We start from the raw sequence: 25,990 nt of genomic DNA on the forward strand, positions 1-25,990 counted from the left end.
TATATATATATATATATATATATATATATATATATATATATATATATATATGTATATATATATGTATATGTATATGTATATATATATATGTATATATATATGTATATGTATATGTATATATATATATATGTGTATATATATATATATATATATATATATATATATATATATATATATATGTATATATATATATATATATATATAGTGTGTGTGTGTGTTAGGGCTGAACGATTATGGAAAATAATCTAATTGCGATTTTTTGCCCCAATATTGCGATGCGATATGCGATTATTTTTTAAGGTCTTTGTCTTCTGTATTATTAAACAAAGACAAGCAATACATCATATAGTATGGCCAATACTATATTACATTAATTTTAAACTGTTCTTTCCTGGAAGACAGACCTCTGTTATGATGACATGAGGTGATGCATGAATTGATGACTGACATTTTTATTTAACTTCTTCAATCACAACAGTATATTTGAACATACACAATAGTTTATTTTTAGCTTACAAACATCTGAGCATAAAGTGCTGACAAGGAACCCTGGTGTAAACATTAAAATGAAAGTCAGTACAATGTGCAGATTGCAGAAATATACATAAAAAGAATCAGTGGCTTTACCACACTCAGTTTTTCGACATCTGTGAACTACTAGACAGTCATTCAATTAAAAAATAATATTAAATAAATAAAACTAATAAATAAAAAATACACACATCTTACTGATCTCTGCAGTCAGTAACATTACACATAAAGTGCAAACATAATAGCAATTGTATAAACACACACACAAACACGCCTTTAAAGTTTAAAGGCGTGAAATTGGACGGTCTAGCCTTCTGAATCAGAAGGCTAGTTCTGATTAGCGTCACCGCTGTCTCGGTGGAGTTTAATAAACTCGGCCGTCTGCTTCTTGCTATCTAAAATATAACCAGACACTGGCGTAAATTCTCGACTGTCTCATACTTCTGTTTAATAAGTTTTCTGTTTGACGTTTAGTCAGCTGTGTGAAAACCAAGGAGGAACCCACCCGGGGGATTAATAAAGTTTTATTTTATCTAATCTAATAACTTTAATCTCAGCCAAACCGATTTACTCACGAACAAACAAAACACTGAAAAAAGCCCAACAATAACATTTTTAGGTTGTCTAAGTGACTTATATATTACGTTTAACCCGAGCAGCGAAACTCCGCGGTGATCTGAAAATGATGTGCCGGGAGTTGTGCCGTTCTCGGCCGCATCAGTAACCCTCGAGCTCCCGGCTAGCTGTCGAGCTGGTGGGTAGCAGACGCCTCTGAAAACGTCGAAGCACTTTTGCAAATATGGGATATCTTGATAAACCGAGCAGATATTTGATGTTTACACAACTACTTTCTCGCCTGAAAATATTTTAAAAGTTTATTTTGTGACCCAGAAAGATTAGTATGAGTAATTTTAAAACTTAGTAGCGGCCGCCATTGCTGGAAACTGGAGTTTGGCTGGGCCGCGCTATGAATTCTGGGATATGGTAGTAATTTGGACAGCCTTCGGCGCGTCGCTGTGACGTAATCTGTCTACAAATGCGGCCTCAGGAGGATGCAGCCCATGAATTTGGACATGTCCAGAGTATAATCGCAGCCTTTGCGGTTAGAAAATTGCACTTGATCATGTCGCGATATTATCGCAAATGCGATATATCGTTCAGCCCTAGTGTGTGTGTGTGTGTGTGTGTACACACACACACACACATATATGTATGTATGTGTATATATACTGCTGCACATGTGTGTTTTGACGTAAGCGTTTGGTGTTTGTATCGTCTCTGCTCTGTTGGACTGTTTAGCCAAAATCAGCCCATCTGACCTAAAACTGTTATGATATAGTGAGATTTTCTCATCCAATAAAGGAATATTTAATTTATAATCTACTCTTTATTTGATCAGAAACATGCAGCTTGTGAGTTTTCTTTTTACCCATGTAAGCAGAAGCTGAAGCTGTTGGACAAATACAAGTTTGTCTCCGTGTATAATCCATGTGTATATGCACTGTAAAGATATTTGTCTGTGGGATGATATTAATCAAACATATTTCATGCTGGGCATTATATGATATTGCCAAAGTGAGGTGACTGTAGCCTCCGTATGTTTTCTTCATCTCCCTGTAGGATCCAGACGATGGCTGGAGTGGAGGAAGGAGATCGAGCTGTTGTCAGATCTTGCATATTTTGGCCTAACAACATTCTTGGGTAGTCACCATAAACCATGTTTAGTTAAGGCATTTAGCAGATTTCCTGTTTTGATCGATGGTTCTCCTCTCCAGGCTATCAGACTCTGGGTGAGGAATATGTTAACATTGTCCAAGTGGATCCCACTAAACGTCAGATCCCCTCTCCAGCCAGACGAGGTGTGTTTGTCCTCTGCCACGCCTTCGTTCCTTATCTGTTGGACAAGCTGCTGGTGTGTCTGGAGAACGAGCTTGAAGGCGGGCAGGAGAGCCGCCGTCGGCAGCAGGTGGGGTCTGTGCCATGGAGCCTCGAGTCTTGGCTGAGGAGATGGGTCCAGAAAGCGGCGGCGCTGTGTTCAGAGCCCCAGAGGAGGGCGTGTCTGAACGCTGTGTTTGTCCTCCAGCAGAGCCTGACCCTCCTCTATCGCCTCCACTCGGCTCTGTTTTACGTCAGCGGGTCGTTCCATCACCTGTCCAAGAGAGTGGCTGATATTAGTTATGTAGGTAATTTAAAAAAATCCAGTGCTGTAGGAAATATTTGTCCCTGATTTCTTTCGTTTTGTTGATTTTTGCATATTTGTCATACTTAGACGCATCAGATCATCTTTGGTATCACTGTGGATGAATTCTGTGCTACTCTTCTTCGCAGAATTGTGACCCTGATTTTACTTGGAGTCCAATGAAAGTGACATTTCATCCTACAGCTCGTATCTTCATGAATGTGTGTGTGTGTGTTTTAGATGCGTGTGGTAGGGCTGAACAGTAACGACAGCACCGTCGGGAGCAGTTACAGGTTACTGGGAGTCATGTCCCTCCTCCAGCTGCTCATCACTGTGTGTCTGCAACTCAACAACTTCAGACAGAGACAGAGAGCCAGGCAGGAGTGGAGTCTCCACAGGAAGCTCAGGTACACACTGGTGTGACAGCTTAAATCCCAGCACCATGTGCTCATGTCGGGGCATCGTTCCTGTTCCAGCAAGATTTAATCTACAAAAAACGCATTCTAGAAATAAAACCTGATGAAATTCATGTCTTTATAAAAAAACAAAAAACAAACATTTAATTGAAGTATGTCTGTGTAGTCCACAGCACAGACAGAGCTCCGGCCCCAGAGCTGCCCTCTGCATCCTCTGCCTGGAGGAGAGGAGACACTCCACCTCCACCCCCTGTGGACACCTGTTTTGCTGGGAGTGCATCACAGAGTGGTGCAACACCAAGGTCAGTGTGCACCATCTTCAGTGTTATTGGACAAACAGCAGTGTCAGCTGTCATTAAGTTCCTGTTGCCGTCTTGTCAAAATAAAGTAAGAAAGAACCAAAATGCTTACTAGATTACTGACACTAATGGTATTTGTAGCCAAGCCAATGTCCTTTTACTGGCTTCTGACATGTTTGATAATTAATGAAACGCACTGTAAGCGCACATTTTTAATAACTTGAACATTAAAATGGGCAGAAATAACTGATCGAAAATTTTGAAACTTTGAATGTAGACATTTTCCAGTCTGCCCACAGTGATGCCAGTTCAGTCGTGGTGGGCAGCGTTGCTTACATTTACACCAGTAAGACACTTAACAGCTGATTAAATCTACAAGCTAGCTTGTTTAACCAATGAACACAGGGGAATCCTGGAACAGGAGTACAGGTAGTTTTTGAGGGTCAGCATCCCGGTGTACCCTGGACGGTCTCTGCAGATGTTGTTCCTATAACAGGAATTCTGCTGATTTGTGGTGTGTGGTCGTGCTATGCTCCTCCCACAGCTGGCTTTCACAGACGGCTGCCCCTCCCTGAATGTTCTTCATGATGCTCATCAGAGATTGTTGAGATTTTCTTTTAATATAAAGTCTTACAATACTTGACAACTAAAATAAAAAGCAAGTGACCAAGTTTTACAGCAGAAAGAATGCAGTTTTCTTTCTGACGTGAGTCCTTTCTGTCCTCTGGAGGTGCCTAAGTGCAAGTCTTACTTTTCTATCTAATTAAAAGATAGAAACAAGAAATGGGGGAAAAAAGATACATTTAATTTTTAATTCCTTTTTTTGGGCACGTCATCCAACGGATAGTCCTATAAACTGAAAGTAGGCAAAGACAGACACCAACTGCTCCACCATGCTTCCTTCCTGTTGGGCTGCCTTCCTGTGGCACCGTCGGCTTCACACCTTCAGCTACTAATGCAGGCTTGCTTGCGGTTTGTGGGTGTATATAAAAAGAGGCACTGTGGTGATCTGGTACCGTGGGGCATGATTATTCAAGACCTTGTGTGGGAGCAGATGTTAAGATTTAACAGGGAGCCAATGAAGAGGAGCCAGTATAGGAGAAACACGCTGTCTCTACTCACTGCAGCATTTTTTACCTGCCCTCTGAGACAACCTGATAATAACTCGTAGTTCATTGTTATCAGTCCAGCCAGAAGTAATCATTATATGAACTCGTTTTTTTCAGCATCACTCTATATTGTGCAGTCTTACATATTTACACATCGTGGTCGTTAAAGCCATCCAGAGTGTAGTTAGACAAAAGGTTTCTAAGATTCTTAACATCATCTGAGTTTAGACATCAACTGACATCAAGGCCTTTGTCTTTGCTATGTAATGAAAATGTGTGCTTCTGCATGCAAGAGCTTTCTGTAAACCTTTCAGTCTGCTGTTTCACAGCACAGGAGTCTCTTTGAAATAGAAACTAAAGGCCTGAGATCGGTCCATAACTGGCTAAGCTAGGCTGGTCAACTGACATCTTAAATCTATGTTTAATTACCAGTAAGTGCAGTACATGGCCATGATTAAAGATAGACTGATGATACTTAATGTTGAAGCATTAATAGATGGTAGAGCAGTCTTCACCTGACCTCATGTGTTTTACAGGCAGAGTGCCCCCTGTGTCGGGACAAGTTCCAGCCTCACAGACTGGTGTACCTGAGGAACTACAGCTAGAACCACAGAGCCTCCACTGTAATCAACTCAACTGCAGAAAACACAACTTGTTCTTTTTTTTCTTTTTTTTGCATTATTAAAAGAAAATTGAAAATATGTTACCAATAAACATTAAGTATTAAAATATGAATACAAACATGTACATGATTTGTGTTGCAGCCTCTGTTTCTGTTAGTTTTTGCATTTCTGTAGTAGCACGCTCCTCGGATAAAACGTAGCAGCTGATCCAGTGACAGGTGTCAGATGAGCCGTATCCTGCTCATATTTTGGAATAAGGCTGCAAATATGACGAGACACGGAACCAGTGAAGGGCTCTACGTACTCTATGGCTGAAAAAAAAACGACCAGTCTATGATGGAGCTTAGTGTCTGTGGTCTTTGCTTCGATTCTAGTTGTGCAAGACTTCTCGAAGAATATGCAGTATTAATACTGCAAACCTGGGCCCATAATACTCTTGCAAAATACTTTTTTTTAATTACCAAGAGGTTCACTTCTTGGTTAAAAGTAGATAAATAAATAAAAATATAATGCTACAGAGTTCAGAAGCAATACAGGAAGTGCAGAATAATTAATTGTCAAATATTAGAAAACGTACAACAGCAAACAGTGGTATATAAATATTGTACATCCACCTTCTCCAAAGCCCTTATCTGACTCAGACGACATGCAGAGCATAATGACGAGCACAGCATCTGCAAACATTGCTGGTTTAAAAAAAAAAAAAAAAACAACCATGCACGCGCGCACACACACCCAATAAAACAAGTCATTCTACATCAGTTTCTTTAAGCCACCACATCTACGGTTTGGTTAAAGCATGCAGAGCTGGAGCATCATAACAGACTGTTAAAAAAATGGAACCCAGCCATTCAAATAAAAGGAGCACTGTATCCTAAAATGTACTGAGATTTATCTACCCACTACCTGTATATACTATATTACATAGAAAAGTCAAATCTTTGATTTAAGACTCGCAGAAGACCATTCCAGCAGAAACATGAGAAACAAACCAAACATTTAGTTTTCACAAACCAGTCTAACATCCGTGATATCTTTGGATACAGCTTCAACTATACGAGCAGAGTTTCATCTTGGAAATATTACATCTGATCATTTAAAAACACAGCATTAATCTGATCAAAATACAATTTAACAACATTGCTAAGAGTTTGGATTCGCTGAAGTTAAAAAGGGGGGGGGGGGGGGGGGGGGGTCTACACCTCATTCAAACAAACAGCATTTTGAAACTACTGTGGCAAAAAGCACTTTCCCACAATTCCAAAAAAGTTCATTTACATTCACTTTAAATGACAGCATTCTGGATATTGTGTTCACTGAAGAATCATTTAGCCCTCAATGTGGATGGACCGACTCCCCACTGGTCCTGTCTGCTCTTTAGTGGAGACAAACTCATGTTCAAGCCATTTCACCACCTCTTTATCACATCAAATAGATTTCAAGCTGCAGCAAACCAGTTTGAAGGAAAATCAAACCAGTCCAAAGTGCTTTGAAAGCAGTGATAAGCGCAGAGGTGGCAAAGAACCATTAACAGAGCTGGAGCACAATCCTGGGGTCAAAGTGTTAACACCATTTAAAGCTACATATTAATGGACCAATAATCATGTCTTAAAACCCTCACTTTTATGCATAATACAAAAGTTTCTGAAATTGTTAACCGACTAGTGTCTGGTAACAACTAGTCAGTCGCACATCCATCATAAGACTGTTAGTCAATCACTCAAACAATTATTCATTCTTCAATTTAATCTTATAATCCATTTTAATTAAAATATATTCCCCTTTAACTAAAGATGCTTGCTGGTTGGCTCTCCTGAACATTTGTAACATTTGTCTCTATAACTCTGAAAACAAGTCACCAATTCAAAATGATTAGTTGCACATTAAATAATGAGCACAGCCATTAGTGGGCGTTTCCTTCCCCTGCCCTGTCAAACCCAAACTATTATTTTAAGCACGCAATATAAGGAGCTGGAGGCTTGATTATACTACAGCGACATCCACATCATTTAAGGTGCAGAAGGCAGACATGATGGGGTCAAATGTCACATGATCTGTGTGTGTTTGTTCCATAAAATTCATAATTCTCAAATATGCACGCTTTAACCTAAACAAGCACAACAGAGTTAGTGGAAGTGAAGAAATGGAGAGATCAAACATTCAGTTCAGTCTTTGGTTTGATCTTAAGAAGCCAGCAGCACTTTAGACAAGCCCAGAAAAAGGAAACATAAGAAGGGAATCCCTGAAAAGCATCCATTTCATGTCACGTGACGATTTGATGCCATCTTCAAGTTGACATGTTTAAAAAAATAATTTCAAGGAGGGGGATGTGCTGGTTTGGAAAGACAAGAGCACTTGGTAAGTCCAACAACAGTGTGCTCATTTTACACACAGGGAACATCAATGGTGCTATCAGGAGTGAAGAAAACCATCTGCAGCCACTGGTGGAAAATACAAGTGGACATATTATTCCCAGTTCAGTGTCATTGTGAGCAGGAAGTAGAGAAGTACCCTCGGAAGCATTAGATAGAGCGAACAGCTGCAGAATGATTGCAGCAGTTCCTACTAGTGAAACGAAACATTCCTGTGGAAAGCAACAGAGGAAAAGTAGTCCCCTTTTTATTTGCAAAGAGCTGTGTGACACCACACAGACAGTTCTTTCAGGACTCGAGACAGCTCCTTCAGGATTCATGGAGGAGTTGGACAAGCACCCGTGTGGTGGTGTTCATCTTTTCCCCGACTTCATGTAGGACGGGATGGCACCTCGAGCCGTCAGGCCTTCGAAGCGTTTGTAGGTGTAGTTTATGAAGACCCAGTCCTTGTTCTTCAGATCAGCTTCAGCCTGATTGGACACCTGAGTGGCTGGAGTAACACAACAAGTAGTAAGGCATTTTAATAATCTGAGATTTCACAACAAAGCATGAAATATTTGGAGCTACACTGTATGTACCTGTAGGTGTGAGGATATCTGAATCAGGGAATTCGTCAAAGTTTGAGGTGTCGTCAATGCTTCTGATATTTATGGGAATGGCAGCAGGCCTCTCCCTGGAAACATCAGTAAAGTTACAAAACGAAAGTCAAAGTTTGCATTTGAAAACAGAATCAGCAAATTGCCTGAATGGCTAACGGTCCTCTCCACAAATCGCCGCATTACTTTGTTGGAGGGTTTTGTGTGTCCCAGTGATCCCAAGGGCCATGCTGACCTCTGGTAGGATCTCCCAAGGCAAACGATGAAGAGCGATTCAATTGACCCCTACTGATAAAAGATGACCAAGGCACCAGTGTACCCTGTCCGGGATAGAGTTACGGGGGCCCCGCCCTATGGAGCCAGGCCTGGGGAAGAAACTGGAGAGAGAGCGTTTGGTGGCTGTGCCCAGCTTGGGCTACCCTCTTTTAGGCCCAGCACCTACAGGTGGCGCAGTAGCATCAAATGAAGTGTGTGTGTCGGTGGCAGAGGCCCGAGGTCCGATCCCTAGATACAGAGACTGGCTATCGGGAAGTGGAACGTCAACCTTCCTGCGTGGAAGGAGCCTGAGCTAGCGTGTGAGTTTGAGAGATGTCGGCTCAGTTGCGCTAACCTCAACGCATGGCTTGGGCTCTGGAACCAGACTTGTAGAGAGGGCCTTGACTCTATTTCAATCTGCAGTCAAATATAAGGATGTCCATAAGTGCACATGGCACCACAACACCCTAGGGCACAGGTCGATGATTGATTTTGGAATTCTTTCATCGGATCTGTGGCTGTATGTTCTGAACCTTCACGTAAAGAGAGAGACTGACAGGGTGCACCCAAGTGTATAGTGAGGGATCACTGGGAACGTGTTGCAGAGGCCGAAAGTATGTCTGTAATCCCACTGACACGCTTTCTATAGAGGAAACAGCGTCTCGGGATGAGGGGAGGGTGACCCTAATCCTTGGCTGACATGCCTCTGAAATGTCACGTGGAGATCTGGGGAGGTGCCTCCGGACTGACAGACTGGGGTAGTGGTTCCTATGTTTAAGAAAGGGGACTCGAGCGCCTGCCTGTCAGGGAAGGTGTACGCCAAGGTTTGCCTGTTAGTCAAACCTTAGATACGGGATAAATAATGTGGGTTTTTTTTGTCCTGGTCACAAAACAGTGGACCAGGGTCTTCATCCTCAAGGACATCTGAGGGTGCACAGGACTCCAGCCAGACAAAGATCATCTAATGAAACTCATTTTTAAATGCCTTCCTGTTGACCTGTAGGCACATTCACAACTCTCAGAGATTCTGGGTTCTTCTGTTTATGTTAAGTTGATTATTACAATTTAAAATGAAGACATTTGAGAATTCAACATGTCAGCACAACCATCTTTAACGTGCGTGGCAAGTATGCCCACCTGATATGGTCGTAGTCTACGCCCTCAAAGAAAGGATTGGACTTGATCTCCTCCACACCCGAAGCCCCAATCCTGTGCTCCTCCTCACAGCAGAACCTGTAAACTCACGATCAGTTAGTACAATGCAATACAAACACCTCAGGTGTTAGAAGCCATTAGAAAGTTGACATTTTTTAAACCTCCATGGTCCGCATACAAAACAAGAGTGACAACAGCATGAACTACTATGACAGGATGGGAGATGAAGGAAAGCAGAGGTGCACTTGCCTGAGAATGAGGTCTTTGGCCTTCTCCGATATAGGCACCTCTGGAGGAAAGACGAGTGTTTCTCTCCAGTTCATCACTTTTCTGTACGTCTCCTGTGGCGTCTCTGAGCAAAATGGAGGATAACCTGCACAGACCAAAAAACAGGAATCAGATATTATAAAAGTCCATCTTATAATAACCTCAAAAGGTGAATAAGATTCATTTCCTGAAAAATTACCTATCAGCATCTCATACATGATCACACCCAGGCTCCACCAGTCACACAGTTTGTTGTATCCATTTTGCATGAAGACCTCTGGAGCAATGTAGTCCGGTGTTCCCACTGTGGAGAATGCCTGATGGATAAAGGAAGGGGGTCAATACATAGGATGAAAGGATGGGAAAAGCTACCACCTTTGTTTAAATGTTACACTTCCCACAGACAGGCTTCACAAAGACATTGCTTTGTCTGCACCGGGTAAGATCAAGATTTAACTCAGGGCTGATCTAATCAAAACAAAAGGAAGTGAGATTGTAATTCTAGCCACACAATGTCATGCTTCCTTTGTGCCATACATTTACATTATTATAATAAATGAATATGAGCTTTATATGTCGGTAACATGCAGGACTTTATTGACCGTGAAAAGCATAACACTGTGCTTTCATCCTTCAAATGCTGCTGTCGTCATAAGTTTCAAGAAGAGCACATTATTACACTTTTTCTGTAGATTCAATGAATTAATAGTTTAAATAATGAGCATTTCATTACAGCGGGGGCAGAGGAGTGAGGGGAAGACATGCGGGGTGGACTCGAACCCGGCCGTCCGCTCTCAGCCTTATGGCATGTGGTCGCCCGCTCCACGCACTGAGCATTTCTTTTTTACATTTCAAATTGTACAATCAAATACTCCCGTGGGTTTCTCTTTTTATTCACAACTAGTAACATTTGGCTCTGGGGTTTATCGTGAGCCCCTGACTGTGGCGCCATGTACGATTTCTAACAACTATCCCAATGACAAAAATATTTCCATTAACATTGTTTTTGTGGTGTTACCAAATCCAATCGAGCACAATACCAAATAGCAGACATTTTCTACACTTTCTAATCACATGTGTGTTCAAACCTACCAGCTGCCTCCTGTTCCTCTTCCAGGTCTCTGCTTTCCTCTTAGAGTTCATGTTCTGGGATGCTGTGTAGGCAAGACAACTCCATATTAAAAGCTACGACTCCATCACTGTGCATACAAACAGCGAGGCTCTCATCAGTCATTGAATACATAACATTTGTGCCACTGAAGGTGAGTGCAAGTCTTCCTCACGGTCAGGCCTGCTGTTTCAGCATGATGTCTATGATCACTGTGTGAACACAACTGTGAAAAGGCTGAGGTGTGCCAAACTATACAAGAACCAGACTGAAACCAGTCACAACAGCTCATGTTTTGAGGCTGCACTTCAGCCAATGCTTCAATACACAGAAATGTACCATCTGGTACACCATCTGGAAAGTATCTGATTGCCAGTGGCTTAATTTGTCCAGCATGACAATGATTTCACCCACACTGCCAAAGCAGTGAAACCATTCTTGGATAGACAAACACACAATGGAATACACTCAGACTGGCCTGCCCAGATCCCAGCATTATGGAGGCAGAGTGGGATCACGCTGAAAGGATGATACAAATGGGCAGCCATCATCCAAATAAGAGCTTTAGAGTGTTCAGGAGAAGTACTCCTGAAGACTCCTTACAGAAATAATTAAAGAGCGAGAGAGAGAGAGCGAGAGAGAGAGCGCGCGCACCTGTGCTGAGGAATAAAAGTGTCCGACTTTCAAGTAAGGCTGCAGCGATTCATCAAGTATTTGGAATAATTCAACACATTTGGAGCTAAAAACAAACCTGCAATAGAAACGTATTTAGAAGCAGCGCGTGAATAAAACGTATAACGAGCCCACACAGCCGCTAGTTTTAAACAAAAACACTGATGAATATGATGCTGTCATAGTTTGATCACACACACACACAAACACAAAGAGGTGGAGTCCTTACAGACAGTGAGTGAAAGAAAGTGTTTGTCGTCCAAAACAGCAGCGCTGCTCCTGCGATCACCATTAAAACCTTTACTTTGAAAAAGTAAGTGTCCTTCATCAAAGCAGCTGATCAACAAACTCCAACATGAAGAAAAGCAAACTCAGCAGCTGCTGTTTGTTTCACACAGAAATCTGCAGTAAGCCTCCAGAGATTGCATTTAAACCTGCAGATGAACTGCTAACTTAGCCTGTTTGTACAGCAGCTTTCCTATTTGATGCCTGCAGCAAACGGGGGGAGTCTAAAGGGGGGCATTGGGTGTACTGGACCATATTAAGCCTTTGTAACACTTTTCAGATTAAAAGTGTTAATTGAAATGAATTAAACATTAATATTTAAAAATAAATAAACACCTTTTCACAAGCCAGTAAAACTAAGACACTGAGCCAAGCAATTTTAGGTTGTTATCAGAATGAATGAACATCTGCATCACAACATCTGTTTCAGCAGCACAGCAAACTGGCCTTCCTTCACTGCAGCCAGCACACGCTCCGTGTAAGGCTTACAGTCACTGGCTGCACACAAACCCACACACAAACACTGAACATGTGCACACCAGATACCTCATCCACGAGATAAAACACTGTCAGAGAGAACTTTAGAGCATTTATAGATTTTGGCACTTAAGGAAGTGTTTTCTTTTAAAATTTTAATGTAATATTTTATATAAAAACAGCCTAAGGGTTGAGTTAATGTTACAGTTTCTAAAATGGAAACCACTGAGCAGTTCATTTTAAAAGACCCGTGTTTATTCTCTTTGTATATTAAATATTTATTATTGCAAAGCTATTTCTTATACGATTCATCGATGGAATAATCGATAGATTACTCAATTACTAAAATAATCAATCGCTGCAGCCTGACTTTCATCCTTACTAGAACTGTACAAATTCTGTTGTGTGCACATTTTAATAAAAGTCTTTTGTACAGTACTGTAGGCCCAGATATTATAGTCACCATGTCAAATGTGACTGCAAACACTCAGACACTGTGTAGAAACATCCAACTTATAGCAGTATTCCTAGCAATCCTGCACATTTCCTGTCATCTGATTTATGGAAAACTGAGCAGAGGAGGAAGTCTGCTCACACTGACCGTGGTCAAACTTCTGAGCTGTGAGCACTGTTTTTAAGGAAACAAGTTAAATGCAAGCAAGTGACGGGGGCTGCATGCAAGCCATATTTGAATTAAATGAACTTTGCTGACTTTGCTTACTGAGGTCATTGGGCAGGCTGTGGTTCAGGTTCTTGTAGAACTCAGTCCGATGAGCCCTCTTTAAGCCTGTGCACAGCCCAAAGTCAGACAGCTTCACATGACCCTGAAACCAAGAGCACAACATTACACATAGCAGCAAAGTATGACGTCATACCAGGGTCACAAAACCAGACGTGTGCCCCACTGTGACCAAAGGTCAAAGTTCCTCATAGATAAACAGACCAAACAGAAACTCAGTCTAGCTATGGTCACATGTTCCAATCATTTTAAAAAAAATGGTGTTTCCACAGAAAACGTGAGTGTAGTAAAAACGAGAGCTCGGACGCACCCTGGAGTCCAGCAGCAGGTTGTCTGGTTTGATGTCTCTGTGGATGAAGCCCAACTGGTGGATGGAGTCAATGGCCAGCACCGTCTCTGCTATGTAGAACTGCGTAGCCTCTTCTGACAGAGTGTCCTTCTTCATCAGCAGGGTCATCATGTCGCCTGCACCACAGCAGCAGAGAACAGTCATTCTACAGGACGGATGAATACGGTTTCCAGCACATTTAAGCGGGTTTATTTTACTAATTAGCATCAACGTCTGTGCAATGCATCGAAAAAACAAAAACAAACAAAACACAGAGACATGAGAGTGTTGTTAATGTGAAGCAACAGGATGACTAGTTTTTTCCCCTAAACTATTTTTGACTGTGAGTGATGAAATCATAACTGACTGCCAGACTTATAGAGGGGTGCAGCTACAGTACTATTGAAGATGACAACAGCATTCTTGTGTCACAGCAGTTTTTCATGCTGAGCAGCGCCCCGTTCGTACCTCCAGGTAGAAACTCCATGATGAGGTAAAGGTTCAGCTTATCCTGGAAACTGTAGAACATTTTGACCACCCACAGACTGTCGGCCTCGACCAGAATGTCTCGTTCAGCACGGATGTGACCAACCTGTACATGGACAGGAAGAAGGGGTTACACACAGATGTCAAAGGGCAGCACTCCAGGGTGTGTATCCTGTAGCTCACCTGTTCTTTCTCAAGCATATCAGCTTTGCGGAGGATCTTCATAGCATAAACATGACCGGTGTCTTTCTTCTGCACCAAGCGTACCTGCAAGTAGAAATCAAGAGTGCTCATCAAAAAGCTGATGATGGGTGTGGGAGCTTCTCCTGCCCAGAAGTTAGCCTCTCTTCTTCTTTCACTGATTGACTGCAGGATGGATGGAGAGGACTATGGAAACCCGTTTTTGCCACTAAAAAAAATGTATCCTTAACTCCAAATTTTGAGTTATTTTCTCAAAAATTTCACTTATTAACTCGAAATTTCAAGTTAGCTCTGCCAATCTGCGTGAACGAAGTCATTTTCTTGTTACCCAGAAGCATATGGCGCAGAGTAATGCGCACTCAAAACCGGACCGCAACAGATTTTTCGAGAGTACGTTTGCTGATTTTAACGCCATGTGATTCAGCTAATAACACAAGGATTTCATCATTTGTGAAGCCTGGCTGAAAATACTCAGCAATTCATTCATGTGCATTCATGACTGGCTGTAATACTGGTAGCTTAGCTGTAGCAGTACTTGAGGGCTTTAACTTCCAGGTAACAAGGAAATGACATCATTAACGTAGATTACTGATTGGCAGAGCTAACTCGAAATTTTGAGTTACTTTTCTGAAAATTTCGAGTTAATAAGTCAAAATTTCGAGAAAATAATGTGAAAATTCGAGTTATGGATACTTTTTTTTTTTAGTGGCGGAAATGGGCTTCCATAGAGGACAGATCTACTAATGAAGCAGAGATTCTTTAAATGATGGAATTTTTTTTCTAATCAACCAGGTGAAGCGAGTGCACTACACTCTGCAGTGATATGCTGAGGGACCAGCACTGGAGCTAGTAACATGAGGAATCAGCAACATGTAACAGTCAAGACGTGGTTACTTGTTACATTTGGTTTTTTTAAATGCTGTAACAAAAAATATCTCAAATGTGGACAAAAATAAAGTATTTCTTATCTCATGTTCCGTTGGAGTAAAGTTCTATGTTCACTGAACCTTTAAAGCAACAGTTTAAATCAGAATGAGCTCCCCTCAGTCTCCTAGCATAGACCAGCTACAGTATCAGTTTCAAAATCCCATGTGGGCTTTTTGCCTAGCTATTGCATTCACAAGATTTTTACAAGACTTGACGTCTAACCTTCACCCTGAGGTTTAGGTCACCGACATTTAAACTCATCTGAAATTTTCAGCAGATACACCTACACTATCAATTTGAAACTTCGTCACCTCATTTTAGAGTTATTGCATTAGCAAACTTCAACGTGTACGTCAAAATTGTAATTGGTGCATTTCTACACAGTGATGAGCAGAGTTAGAATTGTTTCCGTTTTTTTCCATGTTTCAAAACAACAGCATCAAATGCTTTTTACCTCTCCGAAAGCTCCTCGGCCAATCACCTTCAGGGATTCAAAGTCCTCCAGACCCAGTCGAGTACGTTTCAAACGCAGAAATTCGGTCTCCTTCCTTGCATGCTCAGAGCGCCGGATACATTTCTGCAGAGGACACAGCACTTTAAATACACTATACTGTTTAATTCACACTTCAGAGGTGTCTTATTTTAAAGCAATAATTAAAATTTACTGTTAAGCAAATTAAGATGTAAGAAAGAAAAATGACTTCCAACAGCCCAGCTTAGATTACTGTCTGGTGGATTTTCAGTGCTTCTAGCTAAAAGAATGAAGAACTGTTTACTGTTTAAGGGACTGCCAGTGAAAGTGGACGGTATAGCCATGATTTTTTAAACATAAAGCTCATTGTTGCAGCCCGAGGTAGCACAAAGGTGATCCCTTAGACTGGTTTATAGTTGAAATCCCCCCGTGTTATTGGTTCTGTTACCAGTTAGTTAACATAAACAAATGGAAGTCTACTGACCAAAAGCAACCAGACTCATTTTTAAAACTTTAAGTTCCGATTTCTTTTTTAAATGCAGCTACAGAGGCTGTTTGAGAGCAGGGCTCCATGCTGTAAATTAGCCTTTGTACATGAAGCGTTTCATGTCCACTGTGAGACTTTATTATACTCTGGAGCAGACACAGACAGCTGGAGATACAACAGCTGATTGGTTGTTCCCGTTACACTCTTTGAGTATAACATTTGAGTGCACTGATTCTTATATAGTGTTTGTCTACTCTCCTGGAGTACTCAAAGCGCTCTATACAACATGCCTCATGCCAATAACACTCATTCATACAAGCACTTTCTTCTATACTTTAGTGCTGTGTAGCTAACATTCATACTCAGATGGTTAGTATCTTGCCCAAGGATATTTGGCAATCCCTGGTAGGGCCAGGGATCGAACCACCAACCTTCCAATCAGTAGCTGACCTGCTCTACCTGACCTACACCAACACGGAGATTACACACACTGTGACATAAGTCTCCAGAACACACGGGTCAGTAAACACCTTACTCACCTCTTCATCAGCCAAGCCCTCCTGATCCATAACTTTCTCCAGCTTCTGCTGCCTGAAACCACAGCACAGCTTATTACTGGTTACAGGCACAAGTTATTATGTTTCTTTATTAAACACATGACAAACACAGAACAAAGCTTTAGTGCACTTTTACTACCCTATCATTTTCATATAGCAAAAACGTTCTGTACTAAAAATGCAATAAACCAGTCAGGACGAGGTTATGACTATACTGTACTGTGAATGTCACAACAGGAAGTGACCCCTCCTCAGTGTAATACTGACAGGAGCCACATCCTGATGAACCAAAACAAACAAAGTGGGTTGTCCATGCATTAGCCATCAGGTTCAGTTGTGCTGCGAATTCAGTGGTTAGTTGTTTTATTTGGAGGACAAATTAATCGGCCCACTGTTTTTTTTTGTAGCTCATAACTAAAGCTAAAATGGCAACGTTAGCCTTTGTTCATGTAAGAAGCACTAAAGCTTGTGAGCGTTACCTCATCTCTCTCTCCTCATGCTGAGCGATGAGGTTACTATAGAAGTTCTCCAGGGTCACTTTGGCCATGGTGACCCTCTCTTTGGTGTGGTTACTCATGGAGGGGTACGAGGTCTGGCTGGTCATTGCCATGCTTTACCTGAGACAATAAAAAGAGCAAAGAGTTGTGCACTGAAGGATGCAGAGAAGACATCTGCTCTATTAAAACATGTTTCGTGTTATGGTAATCTCAGATTTCCCACATCTAAAAATACTAAACTATGAAATAAGAAGACCGTTGGTCCACAGAAAGAGGAAGGAAAGTAGCAGGCTCTGCTGCCTGTGACAATGCTGCTATGAAGAAACAATGAGGAAATCTAACATGTAAAAAAACTGACACCAGACCAGAGGAGGATATTTTAAATATTATGTGGAAGGGCTGGGTTAGAGTTGCATTTAAGTCAGGAAATTGAGCAACTGTTGATTATTGTGCTTTAACACAACTGTGCAAAAGCCTTTTCCCACATGTCACTTTATGTTTTGCTAGGAAACAGTTTGGACCATTTGAACAAGCTTGAACAGTCATACTGATACAACCAGGTATCTATATTACCTTTGAAAACAGCCTGAACTCTCTTAAGCAAGCTTCCAACTATTTCTCTCAGTCATCTTCAGGTTTATCAGGCTTCCTGATGAATATTCCAAAAGCTTTCTTTGGATGATGTCTGCTAGTGATGTGCGCGACTAGTGGACTAGATGATCGTGGACGGTAGGGCAGGGCGATATGGCCAAAAATATATATCATGATATATATTTGAAAATTTGCGATAACGATATAATTTCTGCGAGACAAAATACAACTCCACAACTTTACTAACGCAAAAAAAAAAAAGCTCATCCATTTATTTTACTTAAACAAGCAGCTGGGTTTTTTTTTTTTTTTTTTTTTTAATGTGCATTAAAGCTATATAAACATTTAACAGTGCAAACGCAAATTCCAAGTTTAACCAAAATGCATTTCCAGTAGAAATGGGCTGAGATATCCTGAGCATAACCATGTATAATATCCACTTAAGTTAAAAAAAAAAAGAGGTGCTTTGCTACATTAAACTGCAGTGTGCCAAATAAAAAAGTCAAATACGTATTTTTAGGGCTGCCACAAACGATTATTTTGATAGTCGACTAGTAGGGCTGCTGAATTAATCGAATTTTAATCACGATTACGATCTGGGCTTTCAACGATCATTAAAAATGACTGCGCCGATTATTTGCACCTCCCTCGTGCTTTACTCTCGCGCTGCTTGGGCAAATCAAGCGCACCTCTCTGCATTTCGAACACGCGTCACAACAATTAAGAGAACCCAAGCAAAGCTCGGAAAGCTAAGCAGAAGTTATTTGGAGAGGAGAGAGTGACTGCTGTTGGTTGAAAAGAGAGGTATAAAAAAAAAAAAAAAAAAAAAAACAACAACACTTCAGTGGTGTGGAAACATTATGGGTTCGCGGAGTTAGACGTGGATCAAGTAGACACAGTGTGTAAACTTTGCTGCAGTGTAGCTGGACCACAGAGCAACACTGCAAAGTTAACTAAACATAGATGTTTAAATTTTTCATTTATTTCTTATATTGCAAACATTTGCACTGTATTTGCACACTATTTTATATTATTTTTTTAAAGTCATTATTCAATACATTGTTATTGTTAACCCTTTAAAGCCGGTCAGAGCAGCACGCTCCGTTTTGCGTAACTATTTTTAAATCCCTGTAGAACCGGAACCGCGCAAGCTAGCGCAATAATTTTTTTGCATATGAAACCGGAGTTGTTGTACTTACATCTTATGCCATCAGCTTGTCCTCGGTCACGGTTTCCTTCCACATATAGCTTTGCAAAAATTTTATAAAAAGCGCTTGCAGGAACAAAAACATAATATTCCAGAAACACGCTTTGCCGATCCGATCAGCTGTTCGTAACACTTCCCACATTGAAAAAGACGTCAGCGCGAACTATCGCATGTCCGCCATTTCCTGCCCGAAACCGGAAGTGACGTCATTTTCGCGGAAAATGTAGTTTTTTTACTTGTAGGCCTTAAAAGCCTATACTGGTGTTTTTATAAGTCATGTTTGACTCTATACTTTTCTGAATAGTTTCTGGGATGCTTAGAACTTCAATTGCACTGCTGGAAAAGTTTATTTTGATGCACCTGCTGTTTTCTTTGCAAATTTGCATCATAGGATTGTTTTTCCTGCAGTATATAAAAATTGCTATATCTCCAAAAAAAACTATGAAGACACTCAAAATAAATTTCCTGTTGTTGTAAACTATTTTTTGCAACTTTTTTGTATTTAAAGTTTTGAGGGATAAACCTCTTAAATTTCTCTAACTAGAAATGTATGTAAAAAAACAAAACAAACGATTTTCAATTTTTTTGTAGTTTATTGCACTTTTTTGCAATTAATGTAGTTACTGTGGACTTAATGCATACATATCATTAAAATATGAGTTATAACAGTTGTATTGATGTATAGCAACTTGAAATGCTCCCACAAATGGCACTACAACATGTAAAAAAAATAATATAAGCTCTGGCGGACTTGGTTCTATAGTAGGTCTTAAAGGGTTAAATAAATATCGTCAAATAATCGAGATCTCAATTTCAGTGAAAATAATCGTGATTATCATTTTTGCCATAATCGAGCAGCCCTATCGACTAGTCACCGATTATTTTTGCGATTAGTCGACTAATCAGATCATGCATCCATTGGACGTAAAACGTACAGCTTATTGCACCAGCAGCATCTGCTCTTATATAACTATCATTAGCTTACAGCTTTAAGTGTTTAAGGTATGTGCTAACTAAAAATAAAGACAAGATGATAGTTTATTACATTTTAATGAAATTTGCAGATTGTTTCCGTGAAGTTTAATAAACTCCTTGCTATCTAAAATATAACAGGACACCGGAGTATATTCTCGAGCATCTCACACTTCTGATAATCAGTTGTCTGCTTGATTCAGCTGTGTAAAAACTTTAATCTCAGACAAACCGATTTACTCAGGAACAAATAAAACACTGGAAAAAGCCAAACAATAACATTTTTAAATGGTAGACGGCCTGCATTTGTATAGCGCTTTTCTAGTCCATAGGACCCCAAAGCGCTTTACACTATTCAGTCATTCACCCATTCACACACACATTCACACACTGGCGATAGCAAGCTACATTGTAGCCACAGCTGCCCTGGGGCGCACTGACAGAGGCGAGGCTGCCGGACACAGGCGCCACCGGGCCCTCTGACCACCACCAGTAGGCAAACATGGGGTTAGTATCTTGCCCAAGGATATTTGGCATGCAGCCAGGATGCAGCCTGGGATTGAACCACCGACCTTCTGATTAGTGGCTGACCTGCTCTGCCACCTGAGCTACAGCCAGGTTTAAGTTATCTAAGTGACTTATATATGTTTAACCTGAGTAGCGAAAGATGGCGGTGGGTTTGAAAACTATTTGCCAGGAGTCCGGTGTTCTCACCGGCTCTAGTGAGCCTTGCCCCCGGCGAGCTATCGAGCTAGTGGGTAACAGATGTCTCCGAAAACGTCTGAGCGCTTTTGAAAATATGTGTTCTTGATAAACTGAGCAGATATTTGAGGTTTACACAGCTACATTCTCGACTGAAAATATGTTAAACGTTTATTTTGTGACCCAGAAAGAATAATAAGAGTAATATTAAAACTAACTAGCTGCCGCCATTGTTGGAAACTGAGCTGGGCTGCGCTATAAATTCTGGGACACAGCTTCTTCTTCTTCTTCTGGGTTTAACGGCAGCTGGCATCCTTGTACACGCAGTGCTGCCATCTTCTGTTTCAGTCCGTTATTACACTCTTAAATCCCACTACTTATTCCTGCGTCTTTTGTGACCTTACAAAGCTTCAAACGACGCGTCGACTATTAAATCAGTCGTCTGCGATTTTGATAATCGACATAATCGTGACTAGTCGACTAATCATGGCAGCCCTAGTATTTTTCGGACTATAAGGTGCACGGGGTTATAAGGCACATTAAGCGAAACAAAGCAGTCAGATAAATCAAACTTTATTCAATTCATTCTTCTTGCTTCCTCCACTTCTGTACCATTGATTCGTTAATGCTGTATTCTATCACAGCTGCTCTATTCCCATGTTGTTGTAGTATATTAATGACTAACTTCGTATTGTGGCTCAGAATAGAGCTGCTACTCTAAGGAGACAGGAGGCAGTCGAGGAGGTCGCCTCCTGGGTAAAGTATTCCAAAAAATCCCAAAATCCCGAACACCGCTGAAATGGAGCCTCAAACCATGACAGACACTCCACCGTGTTTACAGTTCGCTGTAGACACTCTGAACAACTATTTCTTTAGATTCATTGTACAATCAGACTTGTTGCCACTGATTTTTAGTCTAGTTTTTGTGTAATTTGGCACAGCTCAGCCTTTTCTCCATGTTTCCTTTACTTGAGAATGGCTACTTGACAGCCTACTCTTTCATTCATGCCTGTGCATCTCGCAGGTGCTATGTTAGGGCTTTGGTAGGTCTTTTAGATAATGTTCATCTGTAGACAGTTTTGTCATACTGGGTTTTTTTTTGTGTGTCTTATCAAGTTTCCTCAAATTTTTAAGGAAAATCTGCAAACCTCGCTGAGATTGTGAGTTTTTGAGAATCAAAAGTCAATCAAAAATACTATTTCATTCCTGCCAAACTGTTATGGCTGACGTACAGCTAAAGAAGAAAATAAATCATACATTTGTGACATAGGCTGCTAGTGAAAAAAAAAAAAAAAAAAAAAGCCATACAATTTAAAATTGCATTCAAGTTGTTTGGTATGTGTAGATGAAACACTGGTTCATCCCTTTTGTTTATGATTGAATGATTCATAGGTCAGTTTGTGACACACTGGACCTAAAAAAAAAAAAAAAAAAAAAAAAAAAAAATGCAGCTAACATGTTTCATGAATCACTGTTATGACCTGAAATCCAAATATAAAACTGTCATATTCAAATGTCATGCAGCAGTTATATACAACCATTTATATTAAAATGCATTAAAATGCTGACAATGCCTTGTGAGTTTTTGGGAAACAAAAGAAACAACTAGACTGCACACCAACTACACACTCCAAACACATTAAATGTCACAAATCTCACCACTGTCACAACTTTCCTCAGCAAACAAATGTCACATAATTTATTTGTTGGGTTTGCGAGCACAATCAGCTTGCCTCCAGTATTTCCTTAGACTATCGCCTTTTTATTGTTTCTTTCTGCACGTATTATTAGAATCAGGATTGTCGTTATTTAGCCAAGTTTGTGCACACGGACAAGGAACCTGACTCCAGTTCACACTTTGCTCTTCTGCAAGGAAGAAGACTCTAAAGATGTAAAATTATTGCATATACTGCTTATTTATTTATTAATTTATTAATTAGGGATGTTCAACGTTTCCTCAGATCTCTTAGTCTACTACACGAGGAAAATTTGTTTTGACTAACTGACTAGTCTAAAAACCAAGAAACACGCAGGTATTAGGTTGAATTTGATACGCAAGTAATGGAAAGTGTCAAACTAACAAAGGCACCTGACACCATGAATCACATTCTTCAATAATGAATCATGCTGCTTAAATGCACAGCACCTCACATCACGCCTTGCCAACACTGCACACTTACTGCAGACCGACAACGCAGAAGAAAAATGATGAAAACAAATCGACGTTTAACATGACATGAAAACACAGAACGCGTTCACGCATTACTAAAATATGACATCCGAAAAACGAATGAACTGTGTAGTGTGGTGCTTAGTGCTGTGCACACTGTTTGAATGTTCATGACAGCCACTGAATTAAAAGTTTAAATCTAAAATAACAAAATAATAAATCATCCGCTTATCTGATGTCGGGTTGCAGGGCAGCAGGGAAGCCCAAATCTCCCTCTGCCACCTCCTCCAACTTATCCGGAGAAACATTGAAGAGTTCCCAGGCCAGCCAATCGATATAAGCTTCCCAGTGTGTCCCAGGTCTACGCTGCGGCCTCCTCCAAGTAGGACATGCTTGGTCTAAACACTTTACCGAGGAGGACACAGCTTTAGCCGTGTCCTTTCAATGTGGAGGAGTAGTGGGTCTACTCTGAATCCCTCCCAAATGACTGAACTCTTTATCTGAGGGAGAGCTCATCCACCTTTTGGACAAAGCCAATTTGTATCCGCAATCTAATTCTAATATTGTTAACAAAAAGATTACGCCTACATTTACAGATTCATGGTGTTTCTCAACAACAATGTGTCATCTGGAGGCAGATGGCTAACATTCATGACACAATAATATATCGAATCGTTAGTCTGCCTGCCTGTTGATTCTTGCACTCTCACTACGATCAGCTGATTTCAGTTTGGATATGGACATTAGCTTTATTGCACAAAAGGATGAGAGCGCAATGGTAAAGTGGAGGACAGATACAAATGCCTCATACTGTTAACACAACTTTGGCTCTTTGAAAGCACCTGCACAGCAAGCATGCTAACGCTAAGCCGAGAGCCCACAGTGATGTTAAAGCTGAGTAAATGCTGACCCCAGACCAGCACCGTGATAAAGTGAGCCACAGCTGAACATCAACAGGTAACAAACTGATGAACAGCCAGGCTGCAGCTTCCGTTCTACCTGTTCATGTTCCTACAGTAGAATCTCTGTGGATCACTTTAAAGTGTCTTATATTTGATTTGTGTCATCAGCTCTGTTTTCATACCTAAATGCTCTGAGAAAGCTCAGGTGCGTCCTCATTAGGACAGGGATTTGTGTTGGTTGTAGCCTCGGGTCTATATTGTTAATTGGTCATTATGAGACAGTATTTCAGATCATTCAACATGAAAGTAATGTAACAAATCCTAGGTGTAATCAAGTAACCTACTGCATTACCTTCAAGGAAAGTGTTCTGTGTAATATGTGCATTAATTACTTATTTGAGTAATGACAGGAACACTGATCACAACAAAGAGTGGCAACACCTTCAACATGCACAAACATGCAATTCATTTGCATGAATATGATGACTTTGATATGCTGCTTAGAGATGGTGGTGACTCAAAGTGGAGCCAATGAGAATTGATAAGTGATATCTATAATGGAGTAGAAACTGCTCACTTCTTCCCCATCCCTGATGATTACAGGACCAGTGCTGCTGTTTTGGATGCTGGAAACATGTTTCTCACTCAGCGTCTCAGTAACAGCTCAGCCTCTTTGCTCTTAGTGGTGTGCACGCTCCATGTGACAACATCATATTCACTATGTTATCAGTGTTTTTGTTTATAACTGGGGGCTGTGTGGGCATAATGTTGTTATTCTTTTTATTCACACGCTGCCCCTAAATACTGTTGCAGGTCAGTTTTTAGTCGCACATGTGGGTGAAGCACTCATGCTACAGAGTGGCACATCATTGAAGCAAAACCTTTTACAATTGAATTACTTGATGAATTGTACACTATACTGTTACATAGTTTGTGACAAAGGATTCAAATATGTATAAAGAAGGAACTTATACATTGGACTGTTTAACAATTTGTTAGGAAAGCACACAGGCTTCCACTGTGGGAAATCAGCACATTTCCAACCTCCAAACCACCACTAATCCCTAAGAACCACAAGTATTATCTCACCAAGTTTATAATGGTAGACTGACAATGTCATGATCCCCTGCAGCCTGTACAGCTAACATTAGTAACTTTAGTTACATTTGGTGCGTGGGAGAGTAAATTATTTTTTATGTGTAGTAAACAAATTCTATGAAATTATGCACCACGTAACACAATTAGAGAAAAACAGGGGGGGGGCTATGTCATGTTTTGTCAGACGTTTATGACGTTTCACTGAAGTCCACACCGTCTGCCTTTTTCCGCAAGTTGCATCTGCTCAAAGTTTTATGATCTCAGATAAACAAGTGCATTAAAAGAGGAAATAAATAAAACGCGACGGTCAAGAAATAGCATTTAAACCCGACAGGAGCCAACAACACGTAGTTCCGGACGCACGCAGTGCCGAAAGAGTAAAGTATTACGGATAGAGAATGACTTAAGCCAACACTCACGATCCTTCCTCATTCTCTTGAAGTTTAGAACTTTAAATTTACAAAGTTTCATTAATCTCACTCTACTACACTAACTTGCTATCATTAGTTAGCTAGCTAGTTTGCTATTAAAGTTCCTGCCAGCGTAAAGTCAGCGAGGGAAAACATAAGCGATACCCAATACTTCCTTCAAAATAAAACGGCCCTTTTTCGAGGAAATGTTTCGCCTCAGCTTTGAATGTATGCGTCTTTATTTTTTTAAAGCCTTGACCAGAAAACACCGGCCTTCGTATCCACTGCTTTACAACTTGACTTGAAGTTCTCCAAACCAAACAGCTAAGTGAAAGTTAGCTAGTTAACGTTAGCTACTCTGCTCAAAGCGCCCCAGTCGTTTGTCACAAGTACAATAAGGAACAAAAAAACATATTCGTTACTTGTTTCACAAGGCAGCGAAAAAAAGAAAGCAGCTACTACAGCAACTTGTCGTCGTTTAATTCCACGTTTTTAGAGTTACTCTTTGTTCGCTTACCTTGGTCGAAGGTGCGGTAGCTGTCGCCTCTTGCTCTGCTTTGCGATGAGCGTTGCGTCACCAGCAGTTTGAACTCAGCGGACACCTAGCGGCGCATCATGCCCTCCTCCGTGAGCCAGCACAGGAAAGAGTGGATTTCTCCACTGCTCGTCACATACATGACACTTTGAGCGTTCACTCAAACACGTGGCGACATGTTAATAATTTGATTCTCATAAGACGACCGAGAAACAGCTCAACGGCATTACTGCACTGTACTGTAAGCTAGCAACATTATTTGACAGCAGTAACAAAGCTCTTTATAGAAAATAACAATTTTAAAGGAATATAAAAATAATAATACACATTTAAAGGAAATCAAGAAAGCTTTAAACTCAGCAAAC

The 25,990-nt window shown here is 40.7% G+C and overlaps 2 protein-coding genes across 4 annotated transcripts in view; one reads left to right on the forward strand and one right to left on the reverse strand.

The window, feature by feature from the left end:
• Positions 1-5,177, forward strand: part of pex10 (peroxisomal biogenesis factor 10) — a 9,659-nt gene extending 4,482 nt beyond the window's left edge. The window contains exons 2-6 of the mRNA XM_085344833.1: positions 2,152-2,232; positions 2,307-2,710; positions 2,951-3,117; positions 3,293-3,428; positions 5,071-5,177. Of these exons, the coding sequence (XP_085200959.1) occupies positions 2,152-2,232; positions 2,307-2,710; positions 2,951-3,117; positions 3,293-3,428; positions 5,071-5,139 (857 nt within the window). The 3' untranslated portion in view covers positions 5,140-5,177. The remainder of the gene's footprint in view (positions 1-2,151; positions 2,233-2,306; positions 2,711-2,950; positions 3,118-3,292; positions 3,429-5,070) is intronic.
• Positions 5,178-5,702: 525 nt separating this feature from the next.
• Positions 5,703-25,666, reverse strand: LOC146611155 (serine/threonine-protein kinase 38). Of its 3 annotated transcripts, none has more exons than XM_085343964.1 (14): positions 25,608-25,666; positions 17,021-17,158; positions 16,524-16,575; positions 15,480-15,602; positions 14,081-14,164; positions 13,880-14,003; positions 13,394-13,548; positions 13,066-13,168; positions 10,895-10,956; positions 10,002-10,119; positions 9,785-9,908; positions 9,518-9,613; positions 8,108-8,202; positions 5,703-8,019 (listed from the first exon to the last, which is right to left on the reverse strand). In XM_085343964.1, exons 2-14 carry the CDS (start codon positions 17,149-17,151, stop codon positions 7,883-7,885), a joined length of 1,404 nt encoding a protein of 467 aa, XP_085200090.1. In that variant the 5' UTR covers positions 17,152-17,158; positions 25,608-25,666; the 3' UTR covers positions 5,703-7,882. The 3 variants fall into 3 exon arrangements, with proteins under 3 accessions (XP_085200090.1, XP_085200089.1, XP_085200092.1); XM_085343963.1 differs by having other exon boundaries at positions 13,057-13,168; XM_085343966.1 differs by lacking the exons at positions 5,703-8,019; positions 8,108-8,202 and having other exon boundaries at positions 9,569-9,908; positions 13,057-13,168.
• Positions 25,667-25,990: the final 324 nt, after the last annotated feature.

This window comes from Diplotaxodon limnothrissa, linkage group LG20, assembly GCF_057381915.1.
Source record: "Diplotaxodon limnothrissa isolate DT_005_m linkage group LG20, D_limnothrissa_male_GT1.1, whole genome shotgun sequence".
Lineage (NCBI taxonomy): Eukaryota > Metazoa > Chordata > Actinopteri > Cichliformes > Cichlidae > Diplotaxodon > Diplotaxodon limnothrissa.

What these genes read in the sequence shown, in the direction of transcription:
- LOC146611155 (XM_085343963.1), bottom strand. Translation starts at nt 17,151, where the DNA reads ATGGCAATGACCAGCCAGACCTCGTACCCCTCCATGAGTAACCACACC. An exon ending in ATATGCTTGAGAAAGAACAG is followed by an intron (nt 14,004 to 14,080) that starts GTGAGCTACAGG and finishes GTCCATGTACAG; the next exon opens with GTTGGTCACATCCGTGCTGA. An exon ending in CAATGACCTCAGTAAGCAAA is followed by an intron (nt 10,957 to 13,056) that starts GTCAGCAAAGTT and finishes TTGCCTACACAG; the next exon opens with CATCCCAGAACATGAACTCT.